At 35.3% G+C, this 15,838-nt stretch overlaps 1 protein-coding gene across 2 annotated transcripts; it reads left to right on the top strand.

Annotated features, from left to right (window-relative positions):
* Window positions 1–881: 881 nt before the first annotated feature.
* Window positions 882–13,555, top strand: cenpu (centromere protein U). Of its 2 annotated transcripts, none has more exons than XM_021481090.3 (12): window positions 882–1,016; window positions 2,867–2,972; window positions 3,153–3,327; window positions 3,422–3,488; window positions 4,089–4,205; window positions 7,098–7,194; window positions 9,288–9,384; window positions 9,471–9,549; window positions 10,129–10,176; window positions 12,685–12,746; window positions 12,924–13,080; window positions 13,377–13,555. In XM_021481090.3, exons 1-12 carry the CDS (start codon window positions 969–971, stop codon window positions 13,497–13,499), a joined length of 1,176 nt encoding a protein of 391 aa, XP_021336765.2. In that variant the 5' UTR covers window positions 882–968; the 3' UTR covers window positions 13,500–13,555. The 2 variants fall into 2 exon arrangements, with proteins under 2 accessions (XP_021336765.2, XP_009305960.2); XM_009307685.5 differs by having other exon boundaries at window positions 3,422–3,506.
* Window positions 13,556–15,838: the final 2,283 nt, after the last annotated feature.

The raw sequence follows: 15,838 nt of genomic DNA, 5'->3' as shown, positions 1-15,838 counted from the left end.
GACAATGATTGTAAATAGTGTGAGTATTACTTTGAGCTCTTAAATTTGAATGTACATAGCCCAATTGAGCCAAAATATGCATTAAATTAGCATAATATCTTAGTTTGCTAATTCGAAAATCATTTATGATACATTTTATTAGATACTGCAATGCAGAATAATTCTATGCAAAATCTATCTATCTATCTATCTATCTATCTATCTATCTATCTATCTATCTATCTATCTATCTATCTATCTATCTATCTATCTATCCATCTATCTATCTACATCAAACATGCAATAGTTTTTCGATGATATATAAGTACACCTTTTTTGAAGATTAATATTTTTTATAAATGATTTATTACAAATTGAATATGGACAGAATAGGCTACTGCTACATTTTTACAAAGCACTTATATCTGTTAAAATGGAAACGGGTGTTGCAAAAACAATTTATACCACGAAACAAATTCAGCTAAATCTAATATCGTGAATGGCCTCCTAAATACTATTCCTTATCAAGTGAATCTGGAAAAATCATGACATTTTAGACAATGGCGTCACTGAAGGCGCCAGAACAGCAGAGGGCAATCGAGAAGGAAAGCAACATGTTGCCTCTCCTAGAGCGATTTTCAAAGAAACTGGTTGGTTTTGCGAACGGAGGGGCTTCATCTAAACGTGTATTTTAATCTTCTGGAAAATATTTAGGAGAAGTTAAATATTTTTAGGAGTCTACAATTTAACGTATTATATATTCAAACAAATAGTAATACCTCCCTCCTAAGTGCATATAAACACACTACACCTAATGTTGTACACCCGATGTTGCGAAGTCGCACCCATTTGTGAGTTGGTACAGTCCATGCCCTCAAACATTCGCGGTAAAAACATTCTCTGTCAGTCAGATTTGAGACAGATGGTCGTCATCTTTTCTTGTTTCTGCTTATTATTGCATGCTATGTTATAAATAATTGAACGCGAATATGAGTAGGATGGCGAAAACTCTGAAAGCTGTGCAGCGGGAGTTGCAGGTTGTTGATTTGTTTTGTATCGGCTCTTTAGTATTTTCTCTGAATGTTTTGAGTTCACTATTTTTATTTCGTTCCCGAACAATAATTACACTTTAAACCAATATATTTTAGATCTAAAACCTTCGTTTTATGAAATAAAATATCCTTGATAGGTCTTTTTTTTAGAATAGAAAGCTTTTAAAATGGTCGTTTACTTTTAACGAATTAAACATTAATTATGTAAATTTTCTGTTTTAGATTTATGTTATTCTTATAAACTTTCTGTTAAATTCAAGTTAAAATTTAAATAAAATTAAAGTAAGATATATATATATATATATATATATATATATATATATATATATATATATATATATATATATACTGTATAGACACACACTTGCGTAGTAAATTTAATAGTTATTAATCTGTGATCGTCATATATGTAAATAAATGTGTGATCGTTTTTTAATCCTGTTTCTGACTTATAAATTAAATGAAAAATGATCATAAAATATTTTCCTCAGGTTATTGTTTACAATTTCAGCAGTATATATATAATGAAGTATTCGTTTGTCATATGTGCGGTGTTGCACTATAAGTAACAAATATGGCACACATTCATAATGTGTATTTTATTTATATAAGTTATACATGATGTACATGTCGTAATCAGTGGTGTAAAGTAACAAATTACAAATACTCAAATTACTGAAATTAAGTAGCTTTTCTCAGAAATTGTTATTTACTAAGTAGTTTTAAAAATGTGTTTTACTTTCACATTTTTAGTGCAGTATCTGTGCTTTTACTCCACTACTTTAAGTCAGCCTGCAGTCACTACTTTATTTTTTCCTGTCTATGGGGATTGGAAAAATCAGTCCTGTGATTTCTGTCCAATCAAACATATAAGATAAATCACATCATAATGAACTACCTCAAGACATGGATGATTTATAATTGCTGCAAACTGTTTGGAAGCATTAAAAGTGTCCAAGATGTTAAAAATCTATAAATGCTTTGATCCTGAGACTGTTTAGCTGCATGTCACTGATGAGAAGATGACGGATGTTTACTGTATGATAAACGAAATGGCCTTAAACACCCAGCAGACACAGGATGTCAACATGACGTCAGATTGACATTGTACCACAATGTCATGGGGACGTTGCATTTTGTTTGTAAATGAAAATCAGGTTGACGTCAGAACTCAACGTCAGGTCAACATCAATGTCCAATGTCTAACGTCCAACCTAAAACCAACCAAATATCAACGTCTAATGATGTTACAGTTGACGTTGTGCGGACATTTCCACTATGACGTCTATCAGATGTTGGATTTTGGTTGCCATACCTGATGAATAAATGTCAGTATTCGACTTCAATATGACGTTGGTTTAAGATGTTGGCTTGACGTTGGGTTTTTGTCACTTTTTAACAACCTAAAATCAACCAAATATCAACGTCATTATTGGACATCAAAATAACGTTCTCAATGTCAGGTGACATTGAATTTTGGTCACCTGACATCACAACCTAAATGTAATCAAATATTAACGTCTGATGATGTGTGCCTTCTGGGAAATAACTAAATGCACTACAGAATGTTACGTTTACACACATCCACAGATTACATGTAAACACATCAGCTTTTCACAGCGTAATACTCACTACTCCTGAGTACTTTAGAATGGTCTTTTTACTCATACTAATATTTACAACAGATACTTTTACTCTACTTGCACTACATTTTTAGGCAAGTAATGGTGCTTTAACTTGAGTATGATTTTTCAGTACTCTTTCCACCACAGGACGTGATATGTACTTTTAAAACAAATTTAATGAATCTGATATTAATTTCTGCCCTTTCTTAGAGTGCAAAACAGAACAGTGTGGGCACTGTGGAGTCTCCTCAGCCGCTGGACATTTCATCCATAGAGAAAGCCAGTTTCTTTCAAGGAGAGCAGTATTCTCCTCATGGTATGGTAAACCTCTATGAAGTGTGGTGATTGGGGTAAAGTTTTAACCTTGATTCTGTACTGAACTGGCAACCTGTAAGTCTGACGATGTACACTTTAGGGGGGAAAAAGCTATAAACTACCAATGCCTTTTAATGTTTTGAGTTTAAGGTCAATCAGAGATTCTTGTTTTGTTTTTCAGGGAACCCTCTTCACAGCACAGCTCTGGAGGAAGACCCCAGTCCTGGACCAGAACACAACCAAAGGTCCGTTCCACAAAAGACAGGTCAACCGCGGACTAAGAAAAGTGCAAAAATGGCTTCTAAAGTGTCAAAGGAGAACCAGGAGCCAGAAAATCAAACAGCTAAATCTGTTGGGTAAAGTGGGATTTTGTGAAAACAAAAGGTGTTTTGGTTTGTCATCGCCATCATAATCTCCACAATAACACGAGGGATTTCTGTGTTCTTACAGAAAAGGTAAAAGCAAAACTTTGGCAACCATATCAGAAGGTGCAGAAAAGAGAAGAACATCAGCTAACGTGAGTGCAGCATCAAAGGTGAGGTTTTGTTTTGTGCTGGTCTCGTTACCGTTCATTTAAAAGTAATAAAACGTGCATTTTTTACATGTAAACAACTGTCTTTAAAGGTCCCGTGAAGTGTAATCTCAATGTACCGGCACAGAAAATTGGTACTTTTACTAATACAATTTTTGTTCTGAACGGAAAAAAAGTCACATTTTTATATTGAAGTGTCTTATGTTGCCTGATAAATACCTTTTTTGTTAATGTCTTTATTAACATTTTCCCCTTTTTTTCTTTTGGTCTGGAATTTTAATTTTTTATTTTATTGATTTTCTTTTTTGCAGAATTACCCTTTGCTGGTAAATTTGCATTGTGAAAAGTGCTGGGTTCCACATGAATTTGTGTTTGGACAATATGAAGGAATTAAGTCAACTTATTCGTTTTTACAAGTTTAGGTGGATTGAACATAAAACGATGAAGTTGTCTTCCAAAAAAACTCAAGAATTTGTGTTTGTTTCAGCTCATTTTAAATGCGTATTTTAATCAAACATTTTTTTCGAGTGTGTATGCTAGAAACAAAAAAGGAATTCGTTTGCAATGCATGTTTCTATTTTATAGAAAGCAGAAAAAGTTCAAAGGTCACCAAAAGAAACCTCTCCGACCCCAAGATCGTCTCAGAATCAGCGGAGGCCTTCGTTATCCTCAGAGGACCTGACAGATGAGGATGAAAGCTTTGTATGTCTCATACATACGTATATTTGCATTAAACAGTTATAAGTAAAGGGGTTAACGTTAACAGTACGCAAATACGGGGTGTCTGCAGGGTCTTAAATTGGCTTACATTTTAAAAACTAAATTTTAGGCTTTAAAAACTCTTAAATTCACTGAAATATTGTCTTGTAGGTCTTAAATCATTTTAAACAGGTCTAAATTTTCCTATGTCCATCTAAAGCTATCCAATCAGGCCGACACCTATCCAATCACCAACAATCCATCTCAAGAAAACTTTAAACAAACTCTATTTATAACTCTATTTACTAATATAGCTTGATTATCTTCCTTACAGTAACATTTGTTTACTTTATTATTATTATTTTTTTATTAGTCAAGTAAAAAGCTATGCAGATGGACTAACCGGGCCGTTAGACAAAGTGCTTGTTGTTTAGCCCTGTATAAGTCTGTTATTTAATTCATATTGGTCTTAAAAAGTCTTAAATTCACTGAAATATTGTCTTGTAGGTCTTAAATCATTTTAAACATGTTGAAATTTTCCAAAGTCCATCTAAAGCTATCCAATCAGGCCGACACCTATCCAATCACCAATAATCCATCTCAAGACAACTTTAAACAAACTCTATTTATAACTCTATTTACCAATATAGCTTGATTATCTTCTTTACAATAACATTTGTTTACTTTTTTCGATGGACCAACCGACCAATCCTTAGCGTTTAGCCCTATACAAGTCTAAATTTCATTCATAATGGTCTTAAAAAGTCTTACATTTAACTTTGTGAAACCTGAAATATTATGGGCCCTATCATACACCCGGCGCAATGTGGCGCAAGGCGCAGCGCAGTACTTGTTTGCTAGTTTCAGCTTGGCGCAAGAGTCGTTTTGAGACGTTGCGCTACGCTGTTTAAATAGCAAATGCATTAGCGCTCATATGTGCGTCCATAGGCGTTCTGGTCCAAAAAGGGAGGCGTTCTGAGGCGGACCGCTGGCGCGTCGCTATTTTGAGAAACTAAAATAGAGTTTTCATTACACCAAAACTAAGCCGGTCTAAACTCCAGCGCAGAGTTGCGCCTCGCTTACACACTGCTTAATTCGCACAAGAGAGCAACAGGCAAATATCTTTACATATGAAAAAATTTAAATATTAAGGATATATATATAGGATATAATAAGAATAGATATAGGATATAAATATAAAGGATTAAAATATTACAAAACATATTATTTTCTAGCCTACATAAATATGAAAAATCACTGCTTTTATGTCTTCTTCATCTCGGGAGGCTTTTTCAGTTCATTCATAACAATTTGCTTTTGTAAAATGTTATTATTATTAGCAGTATTATTTATTATATCCATATTTATATTTGTTTTATTAAAAACAAGCTTAGATTTATCCACCTGTCAGGTTTTAGATCATATGGGGCACAGCATGTGTTTTAGGATATAACTCAGGTTTTTGAGCACACTTGGTTATTATTGTTCATTTATTTGTTTGCTGGAAATTAGAACTGAATTTAGAAATAGTTTTGAAACGAATATTTGCGCTTAACAAATGCAATTAATTATTTATAGACTAATTGATGTCTGTGCGTAAAGGTTTCCCTATCCAAGAGTGAAAGTGAAAGTAGATCCATTATCTCTCATTCTCACGCAGTAGATGCTCTGTTTAACAGTTTTCTGTTAATAAACTGTTAACTGTTTGCTAGTGAAATGCTCAGATTTTCCACTTAGACTTACTTTGCGTCCTGTAAATAGCGAATGCGCTCTTGGCGCGACGCAGCTGGCTCTTAAAGGGAATGGGAGATGAGATTCTAATTGGTTTATTCTCAAAACACACCTATAACTCATTAAGAAAATAAACTCAACCCTTTTAGACCATGCGCCACGGCGCAAGGCAGATTTCCCGTCCTTAAATTAGCAAAAATGCGTTCTGACACGCCCTGAAAGCGTTTGCGTCCTGTGTTTTAGCTCTGTGCATGGACCGTCAAAATAGAGCCCTATGGTTCATTCAGTTCCTCTGTTCTAAAGTGATTTGGTTTTGCTTGACTTTTGGTATAGAAAAAAATGTAAGACTTTACTTTCTTTATTGTCTACAAGTGGAAATTAGTCTTTGGCTTCACCACACAACCACATCAGCGTTCACATCACACATATCACAGAAAAAAGGCAACACAAATACATTCAATATCATCACATAAATCAAAGTAAAATCTCAAATAAACCCTTTTCATACTTTAAATATTTAAAACTCTAATAGCAGCTGGCACAAAGGACATTTGATGTACCCTTCATCTTAATTTGCCTCTTTATTTATTTATTTTTTTGTGGTTTATTGAACATTGTAGCTTTTATATAAATTCAGTTATGATTAAAATTTTCTGTAACACTTTAGCTTAATTAACACCATTTACTACTGGCTCATTACCTGCCTATTATTAAGATATTAACTGTATATTAGCACTCTCTAATACCTAAACAGAACTACTAGCTTATTATCTATTAATAAGCAGCTAATTAGTAGTTTATTAAGCTAAAATTCGTAGTTATTATTTGGTGAATAACGTGAATTGTACATTCAATTAAAGTGTGACTCCTTTATCTCAGCTAGTGCTGCAAACTGTGAGGAACCCCTATTACTTGCATGCTGCAATAATAAGGCTACAGTTAATAATAGCCCAGTTGTTAAATTCTTCTGCTATTTATTAATTGTGTGTATATCAGTTTTTACATTAGCATCTAAATCTAATTGGGGTTAAAACAACACTTATTAGTTCAACTCGCATGCAAACCAAACTGAAAAACTCCTAGTGAAAATGTTCAATATCAATACATATAGTATATAGATAGACAATGTATAGCACTTCCTCACAGGTTATTTGTTTTGTTCAGCGTCCAGCCAAAGCAAACTCTAAAGGGGCAAAAAGACGATCTTCCAGTCTACGACTGAGCGGCCACAAACAGAAAAGAAAATCTTCATCTTCATCAGGTAATAAACAAATCGTCTTTTATTGTTGTTTCTTATTTTATGTATATGCTGTTATTAAAAGTTGAGCGCATTCATTTTCTGTATATCTCCTTAATAAAAAAATTGTTTGCATGAATTTTTCTATATGCCGTTAATAAAAGAATTGCATTTAACAAAAAATAGTTTTATTTAACATATTTTTAAACATAATTGTTTTAATAACTAATAAATTCAAAGGGTTAACTTGACGTTGTGTGTGTGTGTGCGTGCGTGTGTGTGTATTTTTTAAATATTTCCCAAATTATGTTTAACAGAGCAAGGAAATTTTCACAGCATGTCTGATAATATTTTTTCTTCTGGAGAAAGTCTTATTTGTTTTATTTTGGCTAGAATAGAAGCAGTTTTTAATTTTTTAAAAACCATTTTAAGTATAAAATTAATAGCCCCTTTAAGCTATATAATTTTTTGGTAGTCTACAGAACAAACCACTGTTATACAATAACTTGCCTAATTACTCTAACCTGCCTAGTTAACCTTATTAACCTAGTTAAGCCTTTAAATGTCACTTTAAGCTGTATAGAAGCGTCTTGAAAATATCAAGTCAAATATTATTGACTGTCATCATGGCAAAGATAAAAGAAATCAGTTATTAGAGATGAGCTATTAAAACTATCATGTTTAGACACGTGTTGAGAAAATATTCTCTCCGTTAAACAGAAACTAGGGGAAAAAATAAACAGGGGGCTAATAATTCTGACTTCAACTGTATGTGTGTATATATATATATATATATATATATATATATATATATATATATATATATATATAATATATATATATATATATATATATATATATATATATGTGTATGTGTGTGTGTGTATATATATATATATATATTTATATATATATATATATATATATATGTGTGTGTGTGTGTATATATATATATATATATATATATATATATATATATATATATATATATATATATATATATATATATATATATATATATATATATATATATATATAATAAACTTGCGCAAATAAGACGTGATATGTGAACGGCCCCTTTGGCCTGCCCCAAATGTTTTCATTGGTTAAGAAGTGTTCGACCTACTGTGACCTATGGCTTTCCAGTATGTGTTTTTAGAGCTGGTGAACACGGATTTTCAAAACATCAAATTAAAGATCAGCTGTCTTAACGTACGATAAAATTATTGTCTGCAATAATTAATCTGTTTACTTAATAAAAACTTTTATATATATATATATATATATATATATATATATATATATATATATATATATATATATATATATATATATATATATATATATATATATATATATACATATATATATATATATATTCATTCATTTTCCTTCGGTTTTGTCCCTTTATTTATCTGGGGTCGCCACAGCGGAATGAACCACCAACTTACTTATCCAGCATATGTTTAACACAGCGGATGCCCTTCCACTATGAAACTACCATTTAGTTCATTCACACACATGCTCTACTGACAATTTAGCTTATTCAATTCCCCTATAGAGCAAGTGTTTGGACTGTGGGGGAAACCAGAGCACCTGGAGGAAGCCCACGCCAACACAGTGAGAACATGTAAACTCCACACAGAAATGCCAACTGACCTGCCGAGCTCGAACCAGCAACCTTCTTCCTGTGAGGCGACAGTGCGACCCACTGCGCCATCTCACTGCCCATAAATATAATTCTTAAGGGCCCTAAAATTATTTACCTTGGCAATTAAAAAATAAATTAAAATAAATAAAATAAAAAATTTAATAAATGAATAAAATAAATCAATAAAAATAAATAAAACATTTTTTTATTCCAGCCAAGCAAAAAAGAAAAATATTATAATAACTAATGTGAAAATTTTCCTATTTGAAAAATAAATAACATTTCACAGGAGGGCTGTTAATATTTGTCTTCAGCTGTATATAATGTAATAAGTAAAGCGTTTTCGTTTAATGTTATATGTTAGGAGACCCCTGAAAATGAACTGCTTCGTCTAACAAGCATTTGTATCTTTGTACAATTTTGAAAAAGTTGACCAAATGCATAAATGTAAATCTTCCTTCTCTAGACAGAGCTGGTCCTTCTAAAAAACCCAGAGATTTGAGAAATCCCACTGATCTAGACGTGGTGCGCGACGCTTTCCAGGAGTTTGTCACTGAGTACAAGTAAGTGTGAAGGAGCAAATCAACTCCAGTGTTTAATCATCAACAGAAGTCAAATGCTCAGCTGTGTGTTTCTCTGATTCCTGCAGGCAGAACTTAAACTCTGATCCAGTCAGACGCTCCGTTGAGGCTTTCAGTCGCTCGTTTGAGGAGCAGCTCGCTGAAATAGTAGATTTTATTGCTTTTTACTGAATTAAATGCAAATGTTGCTCAAAAATATACAGTTGAAGTCAGAATTATTAGCCTCCTTGTTTATTTTTTCCCAACTTTTGTTTAAAGGAGAGAACATTTTCTTCAGCACATTTCTCATCATAATAGTTTTAATAACTCATCTCTAATAATTGATTTATTTTCTCTTTGCCATGATGACAGTCAATAATATACATATAAAGGCATTTAAAAAAATATAGACATTTAAAGGCTTAATTAGGTTAATTAGGCAGGTTAGGTTAATTGGGCAAGTTATTGTATAACGATGGTTTGTTCTGTACACAATGAACAAAATATAGCTGAAAGGGGTTAATAATATTGATCCTAAAATGGTTCTTTAAAATTGTAAAACTGCTTTTATTCTAGCTGAAATAAAACAAATAAGACTTTCTCCAGAAGAAAAAATATTATCAGACATACTGTGAAAATTGCCTTGCTCTGTTAAACATCATTTGGGAAATATTAAACAAAAGAAAATCACAGTAGGGTGAGTCATTTTGACTTCAACTGTACATAATAAATCTCATTTATCCATAGATCACGGCGACAAAGGAGCTCAAGAATGTGCAAAGAGAAAATAACAAGGTGACACTCGACTCATTAATTGTGAAATAATTATGATTTTTTTTTAAATGTAAAAATCTGAAATATTATTAAATTAAAAGTATAAAAAAAAGCATATTTGAATGATTTCTTAAATATCACAGAACATTAAATACCTTTTTATTGTAAATTACATACATTTTACAATAATGCATCTATTTTAAAATGAGTTCAATTAGAGTTTTTTTAGATAATGTTAACAATAAAAGTATTTGATTAGATAAATGTAGCCTTTGTAAGCAAATGCTATTTCTTTCCAAAGCCAAAACTGTTCCAAATTTTTGACCATTATTTGTATTTATTTTTATTTTTTTGTGCTGGGCAAAGATTAATCGTGATTAATCCATTCCAAAATAGAAGTTTGTTTTGACATAATATACATTGTGTTTACACACTCACTGGCCACTTTATTTGGTACACCTTACTAGTACCATGTTGGCTTGTTATCTTGCTGGAGGTAGCCATCAGAAGTACACATAAATGGATGGACATGGTACAAGCAACAATACTCAGGTAGGCTGAGGCGTTGACACGATGCTCAAGCGGTTATTAATGGGCCCAAAGTGTGCCATGAAAATATCCCCCACACCATTACACCACCACCAGCCTGAACCGTTGATACAAGGAAGGATGGATCCACGCTTTCATGTTGTTCACACCAAATTTTGACTCTACCATCCGAATGTCGCAGCAAAAATGGAGACTCATCAGACCAGGCAACGTTTCTCCAATCTTCTATTGTCCAGTTTTGGTGAGCCTGTGTGAATTGTAGCCTCAGTTTCATGTTCTTAGCCGACAGGAGTGGCATCCGTTGTGGTCTTCTGCTGCTGTAGCCCATCTGTCTCAAGGTTGGACGTGTTGTATGTTCAGAGATGTTCTTCTGCAGACCTCAGTTGTAACAAGTGCTTATTTGAGTGCCTGTTGCCTTTCTATCAGCTGGAACCAGTCTGGCCATTCTCCTCTGACCAACAAGGCATGTGCGCCCACAGAACTGCCGCTCACTGGATATTTCCTCTTTTTCGGACCATTCTCTGTAAACTCTAGAGATGGTTGTGCGTGACGTTATGGCAAAATGCTATTTCGATAATTCTTTTCCATAGTAAACGATAATTGTATATTCTTTAATATCAGTTCTTAAAGCTCTCAAATTTAAAAGAGTACCCCAACAATAACAATAACAATAAAATAGTCACAAAAATGAGGGGGTCCATTAAATAGCATGAGCTATTTTCAGCCGATAATTTTCGGCAGCTGAAAATTTGGTGCATTTCTAATTTAAGCACATTTCTAGATTGTCGTTGTTGCGCGTTCCTGCTCTGTGATTGGCTCGTAGATCAAAGAAGTGTAAAAACATCAAGAGCTTATATTTTCAAATTTTATTGTGATTAGTAATATCGCTTATCGGTCCAGCCCTACACACATGCAGTGTTTAGCTTTTATGAGTACACCCCTTACAAATCTATCATTTAAATTAATATTCTGTATAGGAAGCTGTACAATACTATATTTGTGCATATACATTAGTTTATCAGTACTGAAGCAGAATCTGGAGCTAATCTAATTAAATGTAAATTACCGGCAGCTAGCTCCCTGCAACTCTTACAAGGTCGCCCACTGAAGCTAAGCAGGGCTGCGCCTGGTCACTACCTGGATAGGAGACCACATGGGAAAGCTAGGTTGCTGCCGAAAGTGGTGTTAGTGAGGCCAGCAGGGGGCGCTCAACCTGCGGTCTGTGTGGGTCCTAATACCCCAGTATAGTGATGGGGACTCTATACTGCTCAGTGAGCGTCGTCTTTCGGATGAGACGTTAAACCGAGGTCCCGACTCTCTGTGGTCGTTAAAAATCCCAGGATGTCCTTCGAAAAAGAGTAGGCGTTTAACCCTGGTGTTCTGGCCAAATCTGCCCACTGGCCTCTGTCCATCCCCATATACCAATTGGCTTCATCAGTGTGTCTCCTCTCCACCAATGAGCTGGTGTGTGGTGTGCGGTCTGGCGCAAAATGGCTGCCGTCGCGTCATCCAGGTGGATGCTGCACACTGGTGGTGGATGAGGAGATTCCCCCCATTGTGTAAAGCGCTTTGAGTGCCCAGAAAAGCGCTATATACATGTAAGGAATTATTATTATTATTATTATTATTATTAAATGACTTACAATAATAGTTCAAAAATGAGTAGCTTAAATTTATGTGAGAGAAAAATATTAAATACAATTTTCAAAAAAATCAAGAGAAACAAAAAATATATACAATTTTGTTGAAATGTTGTAGTTTGTAATATTTTTTTGCAATTTTCTGCATGAATTTAAATGTATTATCTTGCTTCTTCTAAAGATGTTCTGTGACTAAAATATTATTTTAATAAATATATCTGTTAGATAAATCTGTTGTGTTCAAATGCACCATTATACTTTAATATTGGGTTTGCGATAGATTTTTGCACAAATTTCTTAGGTGGAATTTTTCCCTCTATTTATTTTTTTTCTCTTTCAGATCAATAGAGCTATAAATCAGAAGAGGACCAGACTTGTGGAAGCCAATAATGAACTCATTAAGTAAATACACGCACGTAAACATGATTGGTTGTTACAGTTGACTCCTTTATGATGACTCATTGATCATTCCACAGCCGCCATACAATGGAAACTATCTTGTTCTTTAATACTCTAGAGCTGCAGAAATGTTCATGGTATTTAATTTATAGTGCGTTTGAAATGGGTTTGTGTTTTCAGGGGGAAAACGCAGCTCCAGAAGCTTCAGAAGGATCTAGATGAGATGGAGCTGAGGTTCAAAGCTCTGACTGAAGGATCCTCTTTGCTCTCCAATTTAAAGGAGCTCAACAGGAAATACCTGAAGCACCGCTCCACTCATCCGGATGAGCTGGAAACGGTGAGGAAGTCTGCAGATGGTGTCTTTTAGTGTTGAACCCTCATTCCTGATGGATTCTGTTTATGAATTTATTGTAGAAGCAAAGTCTTTCTCATGCCAACAGACTGATAGTTCACTGGAAATTAAATAAGTCGCTCAGGTGAATGAGTCTAAATTGTTAGGAATTCCCTAGGGATGTCAAACTCAGTTCCTGGAGGGCCGCAGCCCTGCACAGTTTAGTTCCAACCCATCTCCAACATACTTCAAAAGTATTTCTCTGTTTCTTTCTTTTATGATTTCCTCCTTTCGTCTGACAGTTTGGCCCGTCCTGTATGCCTGCCATGTTGATGGAAGCCAGGTGCATCATGGGAGCAGAGCATCAGCTAAAGACTGTCAATGACCATCTGCAGCAGGTCTTGGGTGGAACGGAAAATGAATAAGCATCACACTGTTCAGCTAAACAACTAAAATAAAACAACTGCTTATTGCGAAAGGGCATCAAACAATTTTATTTTTGCAAATTCATTGTAATTATTTATGTAACATAAAACTGGTTGATTTACTGTTCGTTTATTATCGATTTTGGTATTTCTGTTACAGATTAATTATGAAAATACTGTGCTTTTGTTTCTCATTACAATCATAAAAAGTGTCTTCAAAAAAGAGCTTCTATGATGAATATTTTATTTACTTTTTAATATGTATTTGCATAGTGCATGCATGCAGTTAATTAATTTAATATTGTAATAATTTTTGTTTGCAACTGCACGTTTGTCCAACACAATAATTGTTAATAACTACGATTAATTTTGCATATAATCATTTATAAGTGATAATTAATTTTTAATCTGAGCCGTATGTGAGGTACACCTCAAATTCATATTTATATCATTATTAAGAGGCGACACGGTGGCTCAGTGGTTAGCACTGTGTCCTCACAGCAAGAAGGTCGCTGGTTCGAGTCCCAACTGGGCCAGTTGGCATGTCTGTGTGGAGTTTGTATATTCTTCCCGTGTTGGCGTGGATTCCTCAGGGTGCCAGAGGTACGTATGGCTGCATTTCGTCTTTAAAACAAACTCTGCAGGGTGGTATGACGCTGTTTCTTTTCGCGCTTACCAGCTGACCGCTGACCTCCATGTGGACAGTTTTCCTGCTGTTACCAGTTTGTCCAGTAACTCGCCAAGTACGTTGGACCGACTTGAGATGCAGAGAGGAGTTGATCATGACGACGGAGTTCGAGTGCGGTAAGGAACGGCTTCAGAAAGCAGGTAAGACAAAAACTAAAGCTAAAAAATAAAATAAACAAGTAAATAACAGTGTGAGAATGTGGTAAAATCTGAAAACGTGGTAAAAGTCAGGCGAGAACTTATATTTTTTCTGTATTGCATTTTAAAACTGTTGGTTGTGTTTAGAGAAGTGGTTGGGCGATTTAATCGGTGCTTTTGAAAACACTATTGGTTGGGTTTAGGCAGAGGCACCAGCATTTCGTGGGTGTCACAACATGAAAGCAGGGGGTGAAAAATGGTCTTACAGACGTAAATGAATATCGGGGGAGGAGGAGTGCGGTATCTTGGTGTGGTGTCGCGGACGAAAGTAAAGGGGTAATGTAGCAGTGTGTGATATCGCAGACAAAAGTGAAAAGGGGGAAGGGGGTGGTGTCGTGGACAAAGGTAAAGAACATGTGGGGCAGGGATGGGATGTGTTATTTCTGGGGGCCACAAAAAAGCTCGGACCCTAACGCCCCCATTCACACGGGGCTTCAGCGTCAACGCTTGGCAAAGGGCGTGTCTGAAGTTGGGGCTGAAGCGATCGTCATAGCATCGTCAGCCAATGAAATTAGTTCGCAATAGGCTAATGTCTGAGCTGGTGTATTTGCATACATCGATCTGATTGGCTGACGCTTTGGTCGCCGTTTGAAAAGTTGAGCAAGTCCCAACTTCTGCCGCGAGCAACGCCTCTGAAGTGGCACCGACAGATCCACAATGCAGTTCGGCAACACTTGACATCACCCATTCAAAATGAATGGGAAGCGTTGATGCTAAAGCCCCGTGTGAATGGGCCGTAAAGCCTGGTCGATTTCTGTATCGATTGATCGGCGTGACACACAGCGTTGTCGTGCATTTAAGTTTGTTTTGCTCTGCAACAATGCTTCCAAACACTAGCTGGCAGTAATGTTTTTATGTTCCTCTGTGTCGAGTTTCTTCAAGAGTTTTTTGTTTTTTCTGAACGCTACCTTTATGTAGAAGTAGCTCAACTCGCTCATTTTGAAGCAGGAACAGGCGTATGTGCAACAACTTTAATCATGAGGTAAACACAAAACAAAACTTTCCATCTGGAGCCCCTTAATGGGACTCGACACTTGTAAACACTCGCTCCAACAGCACCCACACTCTTCAGCGCTACCATCTAATCACAGATGCTTGTGCTATGCGTCGAGTTGCGAGACTGTGGCTGCGCCGGAGCATTCGCATATAGCAGAAGTATAAATCAGCCTTTAGGATTATCCTAAATTTCCCCCCTAGCAGTGCACCTGGGTTTAGGGAAAGAGGAGAGTGGGTCAGATAGTCGACAGCGGCCTCTGGTGGATTTACGCAAAAACAACAGGCGAGAATGGCACTTGCAAGAGAAATTTGAGATCTTAAAAAGCCTACACAGCGGCCTCTGATGGATTCACGAAAACAATAACGGCAAAAAAGGTACCTTCTGGGATGTATTTGGCGCTCTCTAGAAATGTATACAAGGCTACATTTTCAGAATAAGCCTGGGTTAGAATACTTTG

Source organism: Danio rerio, chromosome 14 (genome assembly GCF_049306965.1).
Source record: "Danio rerio strain Tuebingen ecotype United States chromosome 14, GRCz12tu, whole genome shotgun sequence".
Lineage (NCBI taxonomy): Eukaryota > Metazoa > Chordata > Actinopteri > Cypriniformes > Danionidae > Danio > Danio rerio.
This window is presented reverse-complemented; position numbering and strand designations above follow the sequence as displayed.